General features: G+C 38.6%; 1 protein-coding gene across 2 annotated transcripts in view; it reads left to right on the forward strand.

The window, feature by feature from the left end:
• Positions 1-5,225, forward strand: part of LRRC40 (leucine rich repeat containing 40) — a 47,832-nt gene extending 42,607 nt beyond the window's left edge. For both annotated transcript variants that reach the window (XR_014808004.1, XM_003127928.5), the window contains exons 14-15: positions 142-327; positions 3,816-5,225. Coding sequence is in view for 1 of the 2 variants with exons in the window: in XM_003127928.5 (XP_003127976.1) it covers positions 142-327; positions 3,816-3,921 (292 nt within the window). In the remaining variant the exon portion in view is untranslated. The remainder of the gene's footprint in view (positions 1-141; positions 328-3,815) is intronic.
• The last annotated feature ends 19,080 nt before the right edge of the window (positions 5,226-24,305 follow it).

The following is a 24,305-nucleotide window of genomic DNA, read 5'->3' on the forward strand; positions in this document are numbered from 1 at the left end:
AGTGCAGAATTTAAACCAAGTATAAAAAGTTTATGTTAAGAAGGCTTTATCTCATGATATCAAACTTAGGATCATCTATTCAAAGGAATGATTGTGCCTCTGATTCCTATATATTTAGGTGTACTGTTCATATTTTAATAGGTTCAAAATACTACCTGAAGTTCTGTATCGAATTCCCACACTTGAAACAATTTTGATTAGTAACAATCAGGTTGGATCTGTGGACCCTCAGAAAATGAAGACAATGGAAAATCTGATCACATTGGACCTTCAAAATAATGACCTCCTACAGATTCCACCAGAGCTTGGTAATTGTGTGAACTTAAGGTAAATGCACCATTCTACTAAGTTTTTCCGTTTTTTTAATTTGTTGAAGCGTTGTTTATTTTGTTTTGTTTTTTTGTGGTAATCTTGCAGGCAATTTGAAATAAAAAATTTAATGTCCTATTGAAATAACAGGTAACAAAACTCAGAATCCCAATTCTGTTTTTCAAATTTTACCAAATATATTTTTTAGTTTTGTTTAAATAGTATAAACAAATACTATATATTTATAGTATTTATATAAATACTATAAATCAGTAATAACTGATTGTTTTTCATGATACTTAGCACTGTGCATGTGTATAACCTGAAACCACTGGAAATATAAATTCCTTAGCTGTGCATATAGGGTTTTTCAGAATTTGATTATATTATAGATTACCACCATTTATTTCAACTCCAGAAGGGTTTTTGTTACTCTCCTGTTATCCCAGTCCCAAGTGCCTTTTTTTTTTTTTTTTTTGTCTTTTTGTCTTTTGTTGTTGTTGTTGTTGTTGTTGTTGTTGCTATTTCTTGGGCCACTCCCGGCATATGGAGGTTCCCAGGCTAGGGGTCGAATGGGAGCTGTAGCCACCGGCCTACGCCAGAGCCACAGCAACGCGGGATCCGAGCCGCGTCTGCAACCTACACCACAGCTCACGGCAACGCCGGATAGGTAACCCACTGAGCAAGGGCAGGGACCGAACCCGCAACCTCATGGTTCCTAGTCGGATTCGTTAACCACTGTGCCACGACGGGAACTCCCCAAGTGCCTTTATCCTGCTTTTATGTTGTAAGCCACATAGGAACTCCAGCCTTTATCCTGCTTTCATTGGTTTAAGTATCACCTTTGAAAATATTTCCTATACTCCAGGCAGAGTTAGTCCCTCCTCTAATTTCCCATCCTGCTTTGTTTCTTTGTCCTACCTTATTTTATTTTATTTTTGGCCACTCACAGCATGTGGAAGTTCCCATTCCAGGGATTAAACCCACGCCACAGCATCACCCAAGCCACTGCAGTGACAAAACCAGATCCTTAACCCGCTGCACCATCAGCGAACTCCTCTTTGTCCTCCTTTAGAAAGAAGTTATCCCAGTGCCTAGAAAGCACCTAATAAGTGCTTGTTAAGTGACTATAAAGGGAACTGGAGATGTGAACAGAAAGCCCTGTGTCTAAACAGAATGTGTCAGAATAGTGTAATTTGGGGGGGGTGTCTTTTTGTGTTTTTAGGGCCACCCCCACGTCATATGGAGGTTCCCAGGCTAGGGGTCCAGTTGCAGCCACAGCAACGGCAGATCCAAGCAGCATCTGCAACCTACACCACAGCTCACGGCAACGCCGGATCCTTAACCCACTGAGTGAGGCCAGGGATCCAACCTGCAACCTCATGGTTCCTAGGTGGATTCGTTTCTGCTGCACCATGACAGGAACTCCCAGAATAGTTTAATTATTGAAAAATGCATATGATAATTTAGCATATTTTACTAGGACAGCACTGGTATCTGCTCTGTACCCCATATTACTGAATTATAGAAGGCAAGTAAATTAATTCTTGTTATGTGCGGTAGTTGTATTCTATTAAGTCTCTGTGAACACCAAATTAGTAAATACTGAACCATTATTACTCTCTGTGTGAATTAGGCTCTTTCAAGCTCTGGTCACATTTTCATCAATCAGTCAGTATATAACCTTGTGTTATGTGTGTTTCTGTATTATGACACCTTATTTAATATTATCGATTCATCAATATTGAACTATGCCAAATAGCACTGTGACTTATGCCTGAATGAAGCTTTTTTAATATATATATTTTCTCTGTAAGGTACATGACATCCTTCTTATGCTTAGAAAAACTAGACGCTTCAGCATTATACTTGTAGGCCATATTAAACTACAAAATCACCACAAAAAGTACAAACATACAAAAATGTCACAATAAATACACAGTGGAAAGGACACTTGTTTTTTTTTTTTTTTTTGTCTTTTGTCTTTTTGTTGCTGTTGTTGTTGTTGTTGTTGCTATTTCTTGGGCCGCTCCCGCGGCATATGGAGGTTCCCAGGCTAGGGGTTGAATCGGAGCTGTAGCCACCGGCCTACGCCAGAGCCACAGCAACGCGGGATCCGAGCCACGTCTGTAACCTACACCACAGCTCACGGCAACGCCGGATCGTTAACCCACTGAGCAAGGGCAGGGACCGAACCCGCAACCTCATGGTTCCTAGTCGGATTCGTTAACCACTGCGCCACGACGGGAACTCCGAAAGGACACTTGTTTACAGTACGAGAGCTGAGGCAAAAAAGGCAGTGTCGCTTTGATCTCAGCTAGGAATGTACCTAAGTGACTCAAATTTTTTGCTGCTCTATGCATGTCCAAAAGTGACCTTCAAAGTTCCACATGTATTGATCTGTGAGTTACAAATAAATTTTAGTGAGTAGGCAAACTAGCAGTGGGTCCGTGAGTAATAAAGATTGACTGTAATGAACTTTTTTCTGTAAATTAAGAAAATCGCTCTTTAAAAGAATTCCCAAGGCACATAGAAATATTTTAAGATATAATTTAGATTTTCTGTATAACATGTTGTGAATCCTAAAATCTCTACCTTATAATTTATGTCATTAGTTATGTAAAGAAACAAATCAACCAGACCTTAAATCTTAAACTGAACCATATTTCAGAGCATTTTAGATTTTATATGCTTCTCTAGTCAAGGAGGGAGTGAGAGGTCAGACAAGTGTTAACATTTCCCAGTGTGGAGAAGGATACACTGACTGTGTTATAGTCTTTGATTTGAGTGTTTGTCAGTTTGCTCATTCTAACACTTGTGCAAATATAATTCAGCCATTTAGTACATGATCATCATAGGATTGAGAAGGTGATGAGTAAAATGATGGTTCATATCACAGCTCTTCTATTTAATAGCTGTGCAATCTTGGTTTTTTTTTTTTTTTTTTTTTTTTTTTTTTGCTTTTTAGGGCCACACCTGCAGCATATGGAATTCCCCAGGCTAGGGGTCCATTCGGAACTACAGCTGCTGGCCTATATCACAGCCACAGCAACTAGGGATCTGAACAGCATCTGCAAACTACACCACAGCTCACGGCAACACTAGATCCTTAACCCACAGAGCAAAGCCAGGGATCAAACCCACAACCTCATGGTTACTAGTCAGATTGATTTCCACTGTGCCACAATGGGAACTCCTGGTCAAGTCTTTCTTACCTTCCTGAACTTCTGTTTCCTTATCTATAAAATAGAAGTATTAATGGTGACTACATCATAGAGTTGTTAAGAGAATCAGTGAATGTAAATTAGAACAGTACCTTGCGCATAATAAGTATTCAATCAGTGTTGCTATAACTGTAGTTATTATTCCAACTGTTTAAATCCTTAGATTTGAAAATGGACAAAACTTTAAAAACACGTACATTTTTATGAAATAGCAAATGAAGTTAGTAGAAAAGCTTCCTAATGGAAAAATGTTAAAATTCTTAATTTCTCTCTTTTGTTTAGAACACTACTACTAGATGGAAATCCATTCCGGGTTCCACGAGCAGCCATATTAATGAAAGGAACAGCTGCTATTCTGGAATATTTGAGAGACCGAATCCCTAGTTAAATTGGAATTGTTATATCATCTTTGTCATGTTAATATTTAGAATTCTTAAATTGATAACATTTTTCTAGGGTATCACGTACATTTATAATGGTGTAACCACATATAGTGTTCCTAATTTGCTCTGAATGTTTTGCATAAGATTTACCCAACTCACTTTCATTCCCTTATAATAATTTCTTCAAAAGTGAATTTTTATTTATCATTGTTTAATACTTTTATAATGACAAATAATTTTTGTAGAGGTGGGATTTTTTTTCCTATTTCTATTTGTGTTATATATGTTATGACCAACTGACTTGAATATGACCATCCAATTTCTACCTTTTTATTGGATATAAAATTGAATTTTATTTAATACTGTTTGTTGAGATTTACAAAAACAAGGCTTTTCATTACCCATGATAGGACTTTTTTTGATGCGGTTAGTGTCAGTATAAGTTTTAAATGAATATTTACTGTCTTGTTTTTGTTTTAAAGTAGTTGAAATTTTTTCCTAGCCTTTTTCCCATGTTTTATGAATTCATTTTGTCAGGGTTTCTAATGTCACAGAAATGCTACACAAGATATCACTATTGGTAGAGAAAATAGTAAAAGTGTTGCTATAATTGCCCTCACAATTTTGAATTTAAAACTTTACCAACTGTTTTAAAGATGTCTTAGTATTAAGTTTCCATACAATAATCTACTACTTCTGGATTCAAGAAATTTGAAGAAATTGAATCTGCATATTTTTCCCATAGAGTGTGAGCATTTAAAAAAATACCTTTGTTCTTTAAAAAATAAGTACTGAAATTTTATTAATTCTATGTATAACAGCAACAGAGAATAACTAATGGCATATACTGCATGAAAATCTTGAACTATATTTTTTTTAAATACTTACTAAGCAGGTATTTGTATATATAATCTACTCTGTTGATCTGTTCTAATCCATCCTTGTGCATTTTCTTAATTTCCATGGCCTTAATTTTTAAATTTGCTTGTAATCTCAGTAACTAAATTGTAGTCATGTGGTAATTTTCTAAAGGGAATCTGTGATAGGTGAACTTGATTTAATAAAAATTAAATATAAACATTTGTATTTATTTCAGAAATATCAGAAGTAGGCTAATGAGTCATTATAAAACTTACCATGTGATTCTATTAAGTAACCAATCAATAGAACGTAGATTAGTTTATATAAATAGATGAGTAGGTACGTATGTAGGTAGATAATTAAATAGCCTTTGGATGATTGAGGCATGCTCATATTATGAAAAAAAAATTATTGCTAATAAAGACAAATACTACATGTTCATTAAAAAGTTATGTTTTTCAATTTTTTCTTTTTTTTTTTTTTTTTTGCCTTTTTGCCATTTCTTGGGCCACTCCCGCGGCATGTGGAGGTTCCCAGGCAAGGGGTCTAATCGGAGCTGTAGCTGCCGGCCTATGCCAGAGCCACAGCAACGCAGGATCCGAGCCGCGTCTGCAACTTACACCACAGCTCACGGCAACGCCGGATCGGTAACCCACTGAGCAAGGGCAGGGATCGAACCCGCAACCTCATGGTTCCTAGTCGGATTCGTTAACCACTGCGCCACGACGGGAACTCCTGTTTTTCAAATATTGATTACAGTGTTTATGTTTTTGTTTTAAAAGAAACATGCCCTTTTCATACAAGGACTCTGGCTGCCTAAGAAATCTGATATTAAACAAAAGACACTTTACAATAAGGTGACATTTTATTATTTATACAATAAAGAGACTTCTTATATTATTCAAAACACTTTTTTAAATACTGAAAAAGTTGAGTACACCAAAGCCGAAAAATGGCTCTGCTATACACTGCACAGCATTATTTTAGTCCCTGTATTTTGTATCTGTACAGAAAGCATCTTCAAAATGCATTCTAATCACATTGTACACCTTTACTGATTAGTGTCAATACGTAAAATAAAACTGGAGAATACAGCTTGCATTTGCAAATTAACTGACAAAGTAATTTCACTGATTCAGTAAATTTAAAATGTAGATTCATAGGACTTCTTTGCACATAAAATGAAGCAGCTTTCAAGGTTGTCATGATCTCATACTGCAAAAAAACCATTAACTACATTCACAATCTATGTTAATAAAGTAGTAAATATGTCTTCATTCAGTTTTTATTTACATCTATATGTAGTTCAACTAAAAAGTACTGTTAATTGTGATACAGTAGTATTTTTAACACATACAAAAATGACAATTTTTATATATAATTTAAGCTCAAAATCACAATTATCTCAAAATATTAATTACAATACAGCCATTTCAATTAAACATGTCATGATTTAATTTTTTATAAAATGGTAAAATTTTTTTATTAAAGTAAGCAATTTGTTTTGAATTGGCTAGATAGAGTTCACCCATGTAGAAAACCTTAAATGGTAAGAGGTGTTTCCGGCCCCCTCCCACCCAAATTTGAATACAGCCACCTAGGCTAGCAAAGAGACAGAAAAGGCCCCAATTTATAAAGATTAAGCCTCTTTTGCTATACTGCTGTGGCTTGTTTTTTCCATAAAAGCTTTACAAGGGGAGTGTCAGTAAACGATGCAGTGAGATGCATGCATTAATATACAATATGTCTACATGAGATGTGTTTCCTCTAGTGCACATTAAAATGTTCACAAAGACTGCAAAATAAGTCGTAAGTAAAGAAGCACTTATAAAGATCTACCAATGGCAAATTGTAAACTTGAAAATTACTTGATAGTATCACGGAGTGTCTTTGAAAACAGATCCCAATTCAAGTTCTTTCTGGCTAAAGGAGCTCTGGCCTTAAGATGTCACTGTTGTGCTGCACATATGGTAGTGAAGTCAGATGTCATAAAGGAATATGAGTCTAGAGTCTGTCTTCATTTTACTAAAATAATGGCCCAATGTTGCATCACTGCTTAGATTTTTTTTTAAACTTACAGAAGAGTGAAATATTTCACTGATGAAGTTCTGTGACCTCAAAAGGAAAATGGAAAATTTGTGCGTGTGCATGTGTTTAGCATATGGAAAGTATTAGTATAAATAGGTAGAATTAGAGCTTCATTATGCAGTAAAGGATTATGCCCCAAAATAACTGAGGCCAAAAGAAATCAATTATCACATAGTTTAGAGATGAAAGAATTTTCATGAATACTTGAAAAATTCTAAAAACAGTATCTTTTTAATTCTTAGCCAATGAAAATCCTATCACTATCTTTGTTTAGAATTGATGTTGTTAATTTAATATTTCTTTTCTGAATAGAAAGAGACAGTAGTTCCTATGGTTTACTTATATACAGCTGGGTGGGGGCGTGCCCTTGGGTGGTTATGAAGTGGGAAAAATGAAACTACAGTACTTGCAAACCCGACTTTTGCAAAGTCACTTTTGATGGTCTTTGAAATTTACAAACAGAATTCAACAATTGTTTTTAACCTCTGATTTTCACCTAGGAAAGAATTCCTCCTTCACATGAAGACAATGTCACTGTCCTTAAGCTTCCTTTAGCCCCTTCTATACACTATTTTGAGACAAAAATATCTGGTTTACCTATCAGTTATCTTTCTCTTCATTCCAAACAGAAAAACTAAGACTTGCATTTCTGAGGAGGAAAACAGGGTTGGGGATGCTAAAGGGAAATGCCTAAACACTATAAAGCAGTATTAAACATTTATTGCATTCCATTGACACTAGGTGTCATCAAAGCTAAAACCAAATGTTCCAGAGTAAAACTTAAAACATTCCTTTCTGCCCTGAACAGATGCCTTTCCCACATTCAAGACCAATAAGAGTCCTCTGAGTGGAAAGACTGCAAGTATTGAAAATAAAATATAGTTAATCAGTACATTCTGAAAATAAATGACCATAGCAAATATGGGAACTGCTTTCAGTTCATCCGCCTGAGAATTTCATCTTGGTTTTCCTGTGAACTATTCAAAAAATTACCTAAGATTTCCTGACTAAATAAGGGAAGGGGAAGAGGAAGAGAAAGATACAAAGAAATATGTGATTTTTTTCCATTCATCAGATACTTCCCCTAATCTAGCTATTATAAGGGTCAGTTGACCTGCATACCTGGGCATTATTTCACCTCATTATTTTATCTGTGCAAAACAAGCGTGCAAAGAAAAACACCTATGTGTGTCTATACAGAGACATAAAACCTGAGTCACAATAAAAAGTTTTTAATATAAGAAAACTTTTTTAATGTAGGAAAATAACTCTTAAAGGGCCAAAAATACCTTTGTACAATATAATTTGCTAACTTTAAAACCTCGATGTGCTAAAACATCACATATTTTATAAGATCCAACCAACAAAAGGAATCATTTACAATTTTATTAACTATAACTTACATACCCATATTTTAATTTCTAACATCTATTTTCATTCCCCTGAATTCATGAACTTTTATGAAAAAAAAAAAAAAGCACATTCAAATACGAGGACTGTTTAATTTCTCATGAACAGTTCCTGCTTTTTTCTAAATATTGAGGACATAGGAGGTTTGGGGTTGCTAGGCATATAACTTAATGTCAAGCCACAAAGGAATTCTAAAATTCAAAAGAAAATGTATAACCTATTTTTAAAGGACATTACCTGGAATAATATTTTGTGGATAGAGTTGAGTCAAAGTCTGCATGAAACTATTCTTGTTTGCAGGCCCCCTTTCTGCAGACTATTATTAACTCTTAAAAACTCTTTTCTCTACATTCCGTTTCCTTGGCTTTCATTTTATTTCATTTCCTTTGCTTTCCACACTTGAACCCTGAATTGTGCCAGCTGAAGCTAGTTCACATTCAGCCACCAGTTAGTGTCCTCTTCACTTATCTACATTCTTTGTTAACTCTTCCTCTTTAGGAGCTCAGTTTTCTGAGATGACTCCCTGATCTTCTCTCAGGTGCCACTTTACTATTTATTGTCAGAAAATCCTTTTAAACGCCCCACTGTCTTATCATTAGACACCGATTTAAGGCTAATTCAAGACATACTTATTCCCTGGGCTGTACACATTTCAGACGCACACTGAGTACATTTTATAAGAAAATGAGTGCAAGTTGCTTCTCCCCATGCTGCCCCCAGATGGCATTGTCACTAATTACACCTTTATGTCAGCTCTGACACTTAGAAGGAAGGGGAAGCCTTCTGAACCAAATGGTTCAATCCTTGCATCTGTATTGGATATAAGTGCCTTTGCATACCTGCACTAACAGGTGAAGGGATTCTGAACAGTGCCCTCGAATCCCGAGTTTCCTCTCGGTCAGCAGGCCTGGTTTGGAGAAAGGGCGGAAAATGCATGTGGTAGAGGAAGGGGTTACAGGCATTAGCCTGGGAACTGTAGTCTCTTGCTGCCTTTTTACGTGACACTTGCCTGAGGATCACTAGAAGGATTTTGTATTGTGCAGAAGGCTAAAAGCAGAGTCACAATTTCTCTGCCAACGGACTTGTTACCATGGGAACCAATGCAGAAAAATGAAAACATGACAAGAAGCTGAGAATTAAATGTAGAGAAAATATTTGATAGAGAGTTGATTTCTACAATTTGAACATCTGAGATTTAAAGAAACAGGCTATTCTTTGTGTGGCCAGAACAATGAAAATGGACAAAATGACTTGCCAGTCATGGAGGCTACGTGGGGAATGCAGGAAGAAAGCAGTAAGCATGCTGTACTTTGCATAAGGGGGGACTCTGTACCCTGGTGATGTTGAACTCTTCGTCCCAAATGTTAAATTAGCCATATGATCAAAGATGCCCTTCACAGGCATGTCCATGCTTACTTAGCTTGATGAGTGAAAGCAGCCTGTTGTAACAGTGCTCACATTTTCAAAGCCCGCACACACTGCCTGACCAGAGTACTGCACACCTAAAGTGTTACTTACTGCTTGAAACATCTTCCCAAGTACTACAAAACAAAAAAACCAAAAAGCACAGCTTTCAAATCTGCAGTCCCCCTGCACCCCCGCCACCTCCACCAGGCAGCTATTGTAAGTAAGCTAGAATTTAAATGAGTTTTATTTAGAAAACTGTTATTTCACTTTACCTGATAAGTCCTTCTTTGTCATCCTGGAGTTAATAATAAACTGATCAAACCAGACCAGGATTCCAGGACAATCTATAACAAGGACTTGAGTTTCAGCCTAATCTGTGAAAGCAGACCTACTTACTGTACTTTCAGAGGCTCCAGGGAGACACCTGTCTGGTCCACAAAGCTTTCCAAAAGGCTACTTTCTGAAATGCCATGATTAATGCCTCATTCCTGTGATGTCAGCCTTTGGCCCGTATTTAAATGCAATTACCCTGAGGAGATGAGGGAAGGTCTCACTGTAAATGACTTTACCCTTCCTAGAGAGCTACTTTCCAAGCAGTAGTGACATCCTTCACCTGAACCATGCTCCCAACACACACGAATTAAAAACTAGAAACAATATCACCCAGGAAGTAGGAGACAAGCCATTATTGTATAGTGTCTTTAGGGTACATTTGACTTCAAATGGTCTGAATAAAATGAAGGACACTGGACATAGATTTCACTGGAAATGCTTTTTTCTTTCTCACTAATGACTTGCTGTTCTACTGGTAAGAATTCCTTACTGACTCCTTTGACACTCTCAGCAATGAGTTCTTAAAATGCCAGAGGCCCATTACATTTTTGTTTTTTTCCAAGAGTGCATACAGTTCTGAAATCCAATAAAATGCCTTATTTTTCTGCAACCCGCTGAGCGTTTGGAGGCAAACTTGATAATAAATAGAAATTTGACCATAGTGCCCTTGCTTATGCTAAAATATCTTCTTATATCAGTATTTCAATGAGTTTCAGGATGTGAGACATCTATGCGTGATTTTTCCAGGTAGAAAGCATTAGAGTAACCTGATGCAGGACTAATCTTTAAAGCTACCTGAAGCACTGCTTTATACTAAGGACAGTTAAGCAGATCTCTTTTTGAGATAGGGAAGTAAATATAATAAATGGGGTTTTCACTAGCAGTTATGCCTGTGAATTTGATGTATGATAAGAAACTGCTTCTTTTGATTTCTCTTATGGTCTCTAAAATCAGGCAGCAGATGCCTGGAGGAAGACTAACTTGTCTGCATTAAACTAAAGAATGATTAGCTTTTTCTGTGTATGTTTTAATACTGATTCTCTGTGTGTGTGTGTGTCTTTTTTTAGGGCCGTACCTGTGGCATATGGAAGTTCCCATGCTAGGGGTTAAATTGGAGCTGCCGCTGCTGGCCTACACCAGAGCCACAGCAACGCCAGATCCGAGTCATGTCTGCCATCTACACGGCAGCTTGAGGCAACACCGGATCCTCAGGCCATTGAGCAAGGCCAGGGATGGAACCCATGTCCTCAAGGATACTAGTCAGATTGATTACGGCTGAGCCATGACAGGAACTCTAATACTGATTCTCTGATTGGCACATCATACCTTGGACAAACATGAGCTCCTTCAGGCTGAGAGGCCATCTGATGTTATTGTATTTAATAGAATTTAAAGAATTTATATTTAAGAAGGTAAAGCTGTTATAACACATCTCTTGATGTACTGAGAATTTAAATTTGACTCTGTTTTTTAAACAATTTGATTTCTCCTCCCAGTTTTTTGAGGTTGTGTAAGCGATTCCCTGCTCTATCATACACCTTAAAGAGTCATAGACAAAACTTCTACATAGTTTTCTCTAGTTTATCATACTAGTTCAGCATCTAGTTCACAAAAAAGCCAATCTTGCAATATTAGGACATTTATTGCTTTCAACTGCCACAGATGTTTGGAAATTAAAACAGTTGATTTGTGAGTAGAATGATGATGTCTGCATAGAAGGCATACGATGAGTAAGTCTCTATAGAGAGCTCATGTACAGGATGAAGACTGTTATAAATAGGTAACAATATTGTTTGAGTACTGGAAACGTGCTCAGAGAGTAGATTTCAGGTGCTCTCACCACACCCAAAATAGCAACCAAATGAGGAGATGAGAGGTTATTTAGATTGACTGTAGTAATCATTTCCCTAGGTTTTTGTATATCAAATAAGCATGCCGTAGGCCTTAAATGTATATAATTCTAATTAAAAAACTGAAAAAAAAAAAAAACTGGCATCACACTCTAGCTGTTCTTTCTGGATGAAGGTGACATTTTGACTAAATAATTCACTTTAATAGCACACCTTAAAAATTGCCTTTCTATATTGACCACTGACTATACCTCGTAGATGCTGGGATTTTTCCAATACCTTTCAACCTTGGTCTTCAGTAATATGCCCAAAGTAATATCTGAGAGTCAGAATCCCTGTGAGTAAGAATTTAAAAAGCACGGTCTCATTTCCAGATGCGAGCATGCTGCACAGTCCATCGCAAATTGTTTTAATTAAATCCTACTTTCTAAGTTGATGCACAAAGACACGAAGTTGCTCCAGAGTAAAACCCACCACATCTCACCAAATGGCAGCTAATTATCCAGAACATGGTTGACCTCATGTGTCTTTTTTTTTTTTTTTTGGACCTCATATACTTCTTTAATCCCCCCTTAATTAGATAGTTGCTAGCCCGCCTCTAGGTTAATCCTAAACTGAGTGTGAAAATTCTTGATTTTACCCTCAAAGAGCAAACAAAAATTATGGGATTTTGTTGCATGTAAAACTGTCTCTGCTATTTCTCTTGCTAGTATAATCTCTGAGAAGATTCTTCCCTCTGAAGAACTTGGGGGAATTTAGATGCCTTCAACCTCTTAGTGCCTAAGAGATGTTGTCAGGGCCACTGAAATGGTCAACACCAGAGGGTCCTTAGAGAAAGCTGTGTGGATTGGCCACGTAGGCATTTCAGCCACCCATCTCAATGGCACACGTGATTCTTGGTCTGTATCTGCATAGTTCTGGGCACTCTTTAGCTTTCTACTTCCTAGAAAATTTTATCACAAATACTCTACAAGGACTTCCCATTGTTGTGGCTCTGTGGTTAACGAACCCAGCTAGTATCCGTGAGGATGCCGGTTCAATCCCTGGCATCGCTCAGTGGGTTAAGGATCCAGCATTGCCATGAGCTGAGCTGTGGCATAGGCTGCAGGTATGGCTCAGACTTGGCGTTGCTGTGGCTGTACCATAGGCCAGTGGAACCAATTCAACCTCTAGCCCGGGAACCTCCATACGCTGTGGGTGGGCCCTAAAAAGACAAAAAAATAAAAATTACTCAAGTTGCAATTCTTACTGAACTCAAACGGCTCCTGTTCTTAAACACAAAGAATCTTCCTAATAGGGAGGTGTTTATGAATAGCAAAGAGTGTGATCTTTTCCTTATATATAGGTACATAAGTATTTAGAACATGCAAATCCACCAGAAGTATCTACGCTTTTAAGGTGTTTAAACCTCAAATTAATTTAAAGCAAAGATTTCAAGAAACACTAAAGATTAACTATCTGTTCTCTCGTTTTCCTGCGATTGACGGTAGTGGAACCATAGACCTTTGTTATCAGGCTTTGGCGCTCTCTCTCCAGGAAAAAAGAGCTGCCCTTGATTTCCGACTTTGACCCCTAGGGCAACCCTTTGGAAGGACAAAACTAAATGAAAGAGGAAGATGAGACCTTAGCCCAGTGACTGTCCTTCCCAGATATTGTTCGTTCTAGATGCTACTGTAGTTACTTACATTCTCACTGTCACCTGAGACTTTGTCCTTTTTGGAAAAGACTATGTATAAGGGACAGGAGCCTCTCTTCCCAAGGGAATAGAAAAGGACTCCTCATACGCATTAGAAAAACAACAAAGCCGAAAGGAAGCATTTGCTATTTTATTGCACTGGAAAGAAATGATAATACACTCTCCCCTCATATTTTGTACCCACAGAGTAGCATTTTTTAAACCTTTTATGTGTCTGCCTCCCCATTAGACTGCTTCTTAGCAGAGGGACCATGGCTTATTTGTATTATTTATATCTCCCACTGTTCTCAAAATCCTTTGCTCATTTACGTATGTTTATTAAATTGAATGTACAGCAAGAATAACATAAATTGTTTTAATCAGGGATAATTGTTCTTAAAGGATAAACACAGAGTGGCTAAAGGACAAATCTTACTTAGAAAAGAATTCCTTAACCACCTCTCTAAGCTATCCATCTATTCAAACCCACGTACAAGCCTGGGAGAATATTCTGAGTATATATTGCTGTAGGGGTGTAGGTAAATGTGCTGGGCATATTTATGGTAAGTTTAAAAAGAAAAGAAGAAGGAGTTCCTGTCATGGTTCAGTGGTTAACAAATCTGACTAGGAACCACGAGGTTGCGGGTTTGATCCCTGGCCTTGCTCAGTGGGTTAAGGATCTGGCATTGCTGTGAGCTGTGGTGTAGGTCACAGATGCGGCTCGGATCCCATGTTGATGTGGCTCTGGCGTAGGCCGGTGGCTACAGCTCCGATTCGATCCCGAGCCTGGGAACCTCCATATGCTTTGGGTGTGTGGCCCTAGAAAAGACAGAAGGACAAAAAAAAAAAAAAGAAGACATTTTATAATGTCTTTGGTATTTTATAATGATTGAGGTCACAGGGAGAACAGCTAGCTATCATTTTTGGGAAACATGGGAAAACCTGAAAAAAAAAGTGCCTGATTGTGTGTGTGTGTATGTGGAGAGAGTCTTCAGTTTGAATTTCTCTGAGAAAATGGTCACAACAGATCTGTAACGTTTGCTAGCAACATTCATAGTTTCATAAAGAGCATAGCAGAGTGACGGCCTCTGCTCGAGAATCTGTCCTGATCAGCACACTGTGTGATTCTGTCAAATACAAAATACTTCCTGCTGAGTTGGATGACACCACAAGTGTGGCTGAAAATTAGGTCCAGAGGCTGGCTCTCAGAGATGGGTAGTTTAAAACAAACAGAAGGACAACACGTAAGGACAAGGGTTACTAGTTAAGAACAGTTTGTATAATGATAACATAGAGGAAAAATCAAATTAGGAGAATGAGACTTGCCCACGAACTAACAACATCTTACAGGTGATTTCTGGCTTAATGGACAATAGAAGTAAGTCTTGAATGTGTCCATCATTCACTTATTTTGCTGGGAGGTGACACAGTTGGACAATCAGCATCTAGGTGGGAGGGGGGAAGCCTGTGAGGAGTGATGCAGGCATTTTAAACAATGGTTCCTCACTGCTTTCTGTTTTTCCTTTTTTAAATTTACGGACAGCCACACACGCGGCACATGGAAGTTCCCAGGCCAGGGGTCGAATTGGAGCAATGTGGGTTCCCAGCCGCATCTGTGACCTACACCATACTTGCAGCAATGCCAGGTCCTTACCCCACTGAGCGAGGCCAGGGATCCAGGCCACAGCCTCACAGACATATGTCAGGTTCTTAACCTCTGAGCCACAGTGGGAACTCCCCTCCCTGCTTTCTTTTCATCCCTCAGCTGCTTAGGGCTCCTCACCGCAATCCAAACTGGGTGATTTTCTCATTTGTTGTACCTCCAAACAGCTTCCCAACCTCTTTACTTTATGGCACAGATAGAAAACGACCATGTTTGTGCTGCAGCAGGGGGTACAGGTGAGTAAAACAGAGATGGTCTCTCCAAGCCCCAGGTGAAAGCAATTAACCACAGGTCCCTGTGCTCTGAGGCGATCTCAGTTCTTGGGAGAACTAAGCTGACTGCTGGATAGAAAGCGCTGCCGCTGAGATTGCTCCCAGGAATGCAAAATTAAAATTCTCCATACGTGACCGAGAAAGTATTCTAGGTGCTAGCTGATGCCAAAAATCTAGAGGCAGTGCAGTACCACCCACCTTAACAAAACCAAACAAAAAACCCCACTCTTGGACAAGTATAGCTTTCAATTCACTTTCTCATCATTGTCAGTACAAATTCTTCCTAATTTTCATTCTAATATTTAGTTCCAGATTCTATAACCAAACCTATCATGAAAGGCTTTTGAAAGTCTGAGAAAGGATGGGGGGGGGGGGTAACTAAAAAAAGCCAAAAGTTGTATTCAAAAGAATGCAACCATTCTTTGCGGACACCTCCTAGATTTGCTTAAAAATGTGTGGCCATGCTGCGTACAATTTAAATTTGTTTAGGAGATCAGTTTCTTTTCTGAAAAGAGAGGAAGCATACTTAGTAAGCAAACCCAAGATGCTGCACTAAAATTGGCCGGCTCGAGGTCATAGAGAAGGTGTAAAGCACTAACCCCCAAAGAAGGTTTGACCGAATTTGCTATGAACACTTGGCGAGCATGTGGCCAGAAGGAAACTGTTTCCTTTGGAGCAAACTAGAGGATTGAAATAGCTTTACATAGACTTTGGGAAGGAACACCCATGTTTTCTTTCTGCTTTTGCTTGGGTTTAGAAGAAACAAAGATTAAATGGTTAGCAGAGAAGTGCCATGAACTCACAAATAAGTAAGCTTTTGATGGACTTGGCAAAGGGGAGGCCCAAACAAGGATGCTGGCTAAGCTCTGAGGATGAGGATATAATTCACCTAGAAGAATAAACAGAAACATTTGGTTTTAAAAACGGTGATCTAGCCATTAGAGGCCCTGACTTCCAAATGCCCAAGAACCAAAATAGCTTGAAGACACATGCCACCAAGGCTGCCAGGGGCTCTGTGCCTGCAACGCCCAGATATTCTGGCTGAAAGAAGGGAGACTGGGGGAGATTGGAAACTCCCCTTTGAATCTGATGATCACTTTATGGGATACATTTTGAAATATATTCCTTATTCACTTTATAATAAAGTAAATTCTGATTATAATATGCTAATTACTTGTACACATAGATAAAATGAAAAATTAGGAGTTTATACTAGATACCTTGTTACTGCCACGTGTCAGATACATACATTCATACTGGACTAGTATTAGAATTACAGAGCCAAGGCTATGCTAGGCTCATGTAACTCCTGATGTTTAAGCTATGGAGAGCTCATTCAAAAATACATATTTTAAATAATTTGTAGCAAATATCCTTCCACATATTTGGAATGAGCATATCTGAAGGAAGTTTGTTAAAATAATGATAGGTAGGCACAAAATATTTGGAAAACAGAAGCAAGTTAGAGAACTATTAAACTGGTAGATATAATCATTAAGCCGAACAACTAGAATATCAAAACTTGAAATCACACGTTCACTTGAGGCTCAGAGAGAGAGCAGAGTCTCTCTGTAACGGGTCCTGGGTGGTTGATACAACCTGGGAGGTTTAGTCAAAAAAGACAGAACTGTTTAAAATAAGCTCAAAGCTTTTAATATTTTTTCTATTATTGTTTAATAGCATTGTTTAAATTTAGAGCATTATTTAAAATTGATTCTCTCAAAAAAGTATGGAAAGGGGTGTTAAGAGTTTTGTCAACAGTTTATAGACAGTTATTTTAGTAACAGTTATACATACCATCGCAAGCATAAACAAGGACTGTTGAGATAATGTGGCTATGCAAGCCACAGACTTGCTGCGACTTTGATACATAATAAGATATAGGGCTCCCTCTAGTGGCAGTTCTTCCAAATGGCAGACATGTTCTTGAAAAATGTGGAACTGTTCCGTGTATGAGGATAGTATATGTCAGACTTGAATCTGGTAATTTAAAAGGAAGGTCTCACTGGGCTGAAACAGATGATTTATTGTTTACCAGGGTGGGTTACTGAAGAAAGCAGTAGCCTGTTCTTTGGAGGAATTTAATTCTTCCCTGAAGGCTGATAGGTGAACCAGATCCTCTCAAGGTCCTTTTCTGTCTTATGATAGAACAATCATTTTCATTTCCTGGCAGAACCTTTACCTCTGCTATATTGTTTGATAATAACCTTTATTACAGAGAGGTGCTCTGGCAATATTTTTAAATAAGTTTTAGTGATTCTTCCTTTACTGAGAAGTTACTGGACTAAAAATGACCCACTATGTTACCAAAGTAGTTTCTCGTAATGAATGGCAATTACATGAAACGTATTTCTAATATATGCCTTATTTTTCATTTTGAATTCTTTCCACCACTGGAAGAGTATCAGGGAGGAAAGCTACCAGAAGAGCTGAAAGATCACTCTTTTGGTCAGAAGAGATGGGAGGGAGAGAGAAGGAATTCTGGGACTGTCTGAAGGAGGGGCATGGCCACGAGGGGACTGGAGGGTGCATCTGAATTTGGGTCTGATCGCTGTAATCCAGTTTCTGTTCTTCTCTACCAGTCCTTTTTCTCTATTATTTTCCCTTTCTCATTCTTATTCCCTTAATAACTTATTAATTTCTCTCCTTCATCCAGCTATTCTTACTCTTACTTTTCTAAAATACTCTTACTTAAAATACTTAAAGTACTCTTAGTTTTACAATACTCTTACCCACTTACTACTCTAAATAATGTTACTCTCTCATTGCAATTAATATTACACTTTTCATTTCCTTTTTCTTTTTTCTTCTTCTTTTTGTTTTTTTTTTGGCCACACCCATGACATGGAGAAGTTACTGGGCCAGGGATCAAACCTGTACCACAGCAGCGACATGAGCCAGAGCAGTGACAGTGCGGGATCCTTAACCCACTAAACCACCAGGAATTCCTACGCTTTTCATTTTCACTTCATTTTTGTTCAAACAGAAATTGGCATTGTTTTCCTCATGTAAATATATAGACATTGAGCTATAAGACCAAAGTGTAGGCATCTGAACAGTTTGAGGCACCATACTATCAAAGAAAATGATGGAAGTTTCCTTCAAGATATACTTAGGGTTTCTAGACATAAAATTTAATGAAAAGAAGCCATAATCAGCCTTTTAGCAAATTCTCTTATAAAGAGGAGACATCAAATTTGCATCAAACAAAGAAATTAAAAGGCGGAGGAGGCAGTTGGGGTAATTAGAATTATTAGTACAAGCAAAATAGTAAATGATAAATGGATTTAATGTTTGAGACTGTCTTACTCAATTCTGTAGTCAGTTTGCTATGAAATCCAAATAGAAAAAATTGGGAAAAATTGTTGAAAGAAAGCTAAGAAGGAAATGCTTTATTTGTAAAGAAAGTAAGATCCTATGAAGTAATCAGAGAACTTTGGTTAGAAGCTTACTAACCTAGTGTTTTCTCCACTTAGACACTTTTTTTTTCAGGGGCTGGATTCCATTTTTTCCCCCCTACAAGAGAAGTATCTAATGAAGGCAATGCCAATGGCAGTGTAAATAATTTTCTTTCTACTTCGAGATCAACAGGCTAGAATCTGACCTCTATAATAGTTTAGGAGGGGGACCGTGGTTTTTATCAAGGTTGCCGGATTTTCTGTGATCTTTGTAAATAGTTAATCATGTTAATTTTTGCAGTGGCCCATAAATTCTGCCCAGAGTATATGTCATTTTCACTTTAGGGATGCAGCTAGTGGAATCTGTCCATGAAATGATCCAAAATGCAGTGTGAAAATATGGTCATGCAGAACTATGGCCACGGGCTTGAGGATAGACTTTTCTTTATTCTAGAACAGACAGCATGAGGCAGTAGTTACATTAAATTTTAGAGCTAAATTGAAGTTGAGGATGCCCTCTTCACAACGGCCTTTCCCTGACCCCATCACCTATCACAGCTCCCATACCTCCAAATTTTAAAAATAGCTCTGGCAAAGTAATCTCCCAAGTCACAGTGTACAGCTAGAACACCTAAACTAAAACCAGATCTAACCATGTCCTTTTGTCTCCTTAGTTCACAGAGTCACTGTACCTCTCCAGGCCTTGGGCCTCTGGTAAAATAAAGGAGTCTTGAGTCTCTCTATGATGCCTATAAGACCAAAACCATGGCTCTGTAAGTTCAACCTTATGCAGTCATTTCTCTAAGAGATTCCTGGCATCAATAGGCAGGACTTCTTCCAAGAAGAGAAATAAAACCTAAGCAAATCAAAAGGCTAGACATGATGTACTCCGATTAAATGAACAAAAGCCACTTCTTAAACTTTTTGGACAGTATTAAGGTCCATACAACACATGAAAGAGAAATTAAATGCAACTGTTGCAGCACAGCACAAGAACCTAAAAGGTCTTAGAAGAACTGCCGAGGACAGGAGGAGGATTGGGTTACAAGGCAGAATTAAAAAAGGGAAAATTAGGAAGGAACTGAGGATGTGCATATTTCATGATTTAAGGTTACTATGCAAATTGAACATCATCTTCCTGATTAATTCAGTATTTATTAGGTGTGTTTATGTGCCAGACCTATCTACTGGATCATTGTACAGATATTTATTGAGCACCTACTATGCTTCTGACTCTATGACAGGCACAAGTGATACAAAGTAAGCAAAACCAGACGTGCTCTCTGAAAGTTCTTCTGTCTAGAGTGCCTCTTTTAAGTTTTGTCTGATCCTTTCAAGGACTGTGCAGGTGACAGGAGAGAAAGAACAAATGTATATCAAGCCTCTATATGACCTTCGGTGGAAAGTGAGAAGTACTATAAAGTATTCAAAAAATAGCATGATGGTATTCATTTGAAGAAGAGACATTTCTTCCAATTAAGAGTAGGGAACATTTTCTGGTGATGCTCAAACTGAACCCTGAAGGCTGCCTGTAATTTTGATAATTCAGAAAGGGGAGGGTTGAGGAAGCCATTCCAGTAGAGAAAGTATTGTGGGCAAAGGCTGAAATAGGAAAGTACTCAGTGAAAAGTAAGGACTTTTAGGTGTCTAAACACCAAGCGTGTCTAGACTGGGTGAAGAAAAACAAGCATTTCCTAGATTCAGGTAATCAAAACTTTCCTTGGTAGAATAAACAGGTGTCTATGATATGTGAATAGGTGTGATCCAACCTCATGCAAACAGTGTTTTCACAGGACGGGCTAAATAGCACACCATGAAAATATTCTTCACCACAATGAGGGAGTGAAGTAAGTCAACATGAAGTGCAGCCAGATGAGTGAATATTCAACTCATTGCATTTCTGAGTGGGTCATTCTAAGACTGGATCCTATGGACTCACATGCACCCTGGAATAGTCGATTAGGGGCAGTAGTCATAGGAAGGACCATTGGGGACATTTAGCATAGAAGAATCTCTTCAATCAAACATGCCAAGCCTTTTATAACACTGAATTCCATCTCTTTCCCCCATTGTGTTGGGGGTGTATAGACACAATGCTGGTTGAGGGACATTCACTTATTCTAATAGTCTCTTCTTTGGGAATGAACAAACTAGCAAAATTCTATTCCAGATTTAAGGGATTACAGTTGCCATTTATATTGTCCAGTAAGGCATCCACTGTTGCCACTTCTAACCCATCAAATACTGTCCTAAGTCTAGGGAAACCTTCAGAGCGGCTTCCCAAAGGCCATAGGATGCAGTAGGGAGACCTACGTGCAGCTTCAAATGGAACAACGATGCGCAAACCCCAAAGCGAGTTGACTAAAAATGCTGGTTCCATTTGAGATCCACGGGCTGAGGGTGGGGACAAAGGGACTCACCACATTGCCTTGTACTGCCTTTGATCTGGAAGTTCTCTCATCTTTCCACTTGATTGTAAGATTCTGTGCAGAGGAGACCATGTTATAGCCCTTGCAGTGCCTGGTATCTAGTCGATGCTCAACAAATATTTATAAACATTGCATTTAACGCTTTCGTTAAATTCTTCAATAAAATGTCCCCCAAATGTTTTGAATTTATGAAAGACATACCTTAGGCATCTGAGATTCAGCTACAGTAATTGTTCTCCTATGGAGGAATTACAGAATTTGCTGATGAAAATAAAAGTCTCTATACTTTTACTCAAAGTAAAGAGATACTTAACTACTTGTAGGCTGCTAACACACCATGTTATTTTAAAGAAACTGGCACAAATAATACAATTGGGCAACGGTGATAGTTTCAAGAAAAATCACATGTATTTTTCAAAAGTAGAAAAAGATTGGATGATTCATTTAACTTTTTTCTCAATACTCATTCCTAGACACATTGAAACTTATGCTAGCTTAAAGAACGAGACATTTTAAAACTTTTTTTTTAAGGAGAAAAGAAAATTATGCCAGGTTTGAAAAATCACACCTGTAGAAATTTGACCCTTGGGTTTTGCGGGGGGTGGGGAGGAGGTGCAGAGGAGGCCTACACTGGCTCCAACACCAGACTAACAAAAGTAACAGGATTTCAGTGCGTTCTTCATAAACACTATTGAATTGCACAGTCTTCTACTCTGAGGTGCTGCGAACAAACACAAACAAAATTAGGCAAAGAAAGAGGGTTTTGCAGCCCAGGAAAATTTAGGGAGGTATTGGTGCGGCTGCAGAGTCTGCCTCACATTCAGGCCGGCTTCCTAGCTTGCTTGGCACTCAGTGGGTTGTTACAAAGTGTGAGCTGACTGTTGCCCAAAACCAAACAGGGGAAACACTACCAGATGAAGTAATGCTTCTAAAGTTGGAGCCAGTGAATTATTTTCCTTGTCTGTTTTTCTCTCCTTACTTCCCATAGAACTGCTCTCAGGGAAAATGATGATAATCACACAGTTAAAAGTCCAAGGGCTTCAATATTCCTAGGTTTTCATTTATTCTTTTTTATTTTTGTCATACCTGTGGCATGTGGAGGTTCCCGGGCCAGAGATCACCACAGCAGTGACCCTGGGTTGATACAGTGACAATGCCAGATCCTTAACCCACTGCACCACCTGGGAACTCCTTCATTTATTCTTTTTAATAAAAACTTGGAGTGAACTTTCACCATCCATTTATCAGAAATCCTTGCATTCTCCAAAGTAAAAGTCATACAGTTTATACCCTTACAGGCAGTGTTTCCAAGCCATTTTCTTGCAGACGGTGTCAAAGGTGAGGAAGATTGGAACCTCCCATAAAAATCAGCTGGGAGGTTCAGAGATAGTCCTCAATATGTAAAATTCAACATTTTGAAAACAGAACAGTTCTATTAAGGCATTGCCACGCTCACCCTTGTGCATAAGCTTTGTTTGATGTTGTCAGAGACATCATGCTTTGAGCTTTGGTTAAAGCAACTAATCAGGTTCCTTGATCATCCAAGGAAGTTCCTCCCACTTGGAAGCTGGAACCATCAGCTGATACTCAGGGGTCTCCAAACAGAACTCTAAGGGGGCCTCTTATCCTTGTGTCAGCGGGATACAAGCAGCCATCCACTGCCTTTGGAACATCATGGGGAATTGGAGGAATGGATCTATAGCAGCAACAGCAGCAATGAAGAGAGGTCGGTTTTGCATACTGGAAAGAGAAACACCCTCAGCAGATTCAGAACACAATTAGAAGATGTGACTGCATCTGCCTTAGTTCTGAACAGTGGGGTGTTCAAAAATACTCCTCTGAATACTTTAGATCAAATGAAGCTGAAAGGATGCCTAGGAGAGTGGACACCCAGGATCGCCTATAATATTAACCAACATGCTTTCTATGCTGCACATTTATTTTTCCACAGCCCACATCCTATTTTCTTGCTATAATGGATATTTGGTGGGGGAGGGGGGGTGTCTTGCTGAGTGAAGGGGAAATACATTCTGGACCAAGTCAGGATGCTTTTCTTTTCTTTTCTTTTCTTTCTTTTCTTTTTTCCTTTTTAGAGCCACACCTGTGGCATATGGAAGTTCCCAGGCTAGGGGATGAATCTGAGCTATAGCTGTTGGCCTATACCACAGCCACAGCAACACAGGATCTGAGCCGCATCTGCACCACAGCTTGGGGCAACGCTGGATCCTTAACCCACTGAGCAGGGCTAGGGATTGAACCCACGTCCTCAAGGATACTCGTTGGGTTCGTTTCCACTGACCACAATGGGAACTCCCAGGATGCTTTTCTAAATGAAAGGTGTATTGCTAAGGAAAAAAGTTCATGCAAATGATCTTGAATCTGAAGATTTCCCCTCAATTCTCGGATGATCAGATAACTACAACCATAAGAGAGGGCACATCACCAACCCAGTGTTTGAAAATTTTATTAAGACTCAGAAAGATTTAGCATTTCTATGAGAGGAACGTTAGGGAAACGCAACCCTACTTTTCTTGATACTACTTAAAGGACCCATCTTCTTAACTTATTAGAGTGCATTATTTGCATAACTTTTTACTGACCATGTATTTCAGTTAATCTGCTATTTGGTCAGTGCGTCAGGAATTAGTCAAACATGTTGGCTGATTGACTTTACCAAAAACTTAGAGCAATAGTCCTATGCCAACATGGCTTTTTATCTGCTTATTTTGTAGTGCCTTTTGTTAAGAGTATATTCATCAGAGTAGACTTTTTTTTTTTTTTTTTTTTTTTGTCTTTTTGCCTTTTCTAGAGCTGCTCCCGCGGCATATGGAGGTTCCCAGGCCAGGGGTCTAATTGGAGCTGTAGCTGCCGGCCTACACCAGAGCCACAGAAATGCGGGATCCGAGTCGCGTCTGCGACCTATACCACAGCTCACCGCAATGCCGGATCGTAAACCCACTGAGCAAGGGCAGGGATCGAACCTGCAACCTCATGGTTCCTAGT

The sequence above is a fragment of the Sus scrofa genome, chromosome 6 (assembly GCF_054392235.1).
Source record: "Sus scrofa isolate SSC_HxYL_T2T_F1_AM1 chromosome 6, Sscrofa_HxYL_maternal_Yorkshire_Landrace_v2.0, whole genome shotgun sequence".
NCBI lineage: Eukaryota > Metazoa > Chordata > Mammalia > Artiodactyla > Suidae > Sus > Sus scrofa.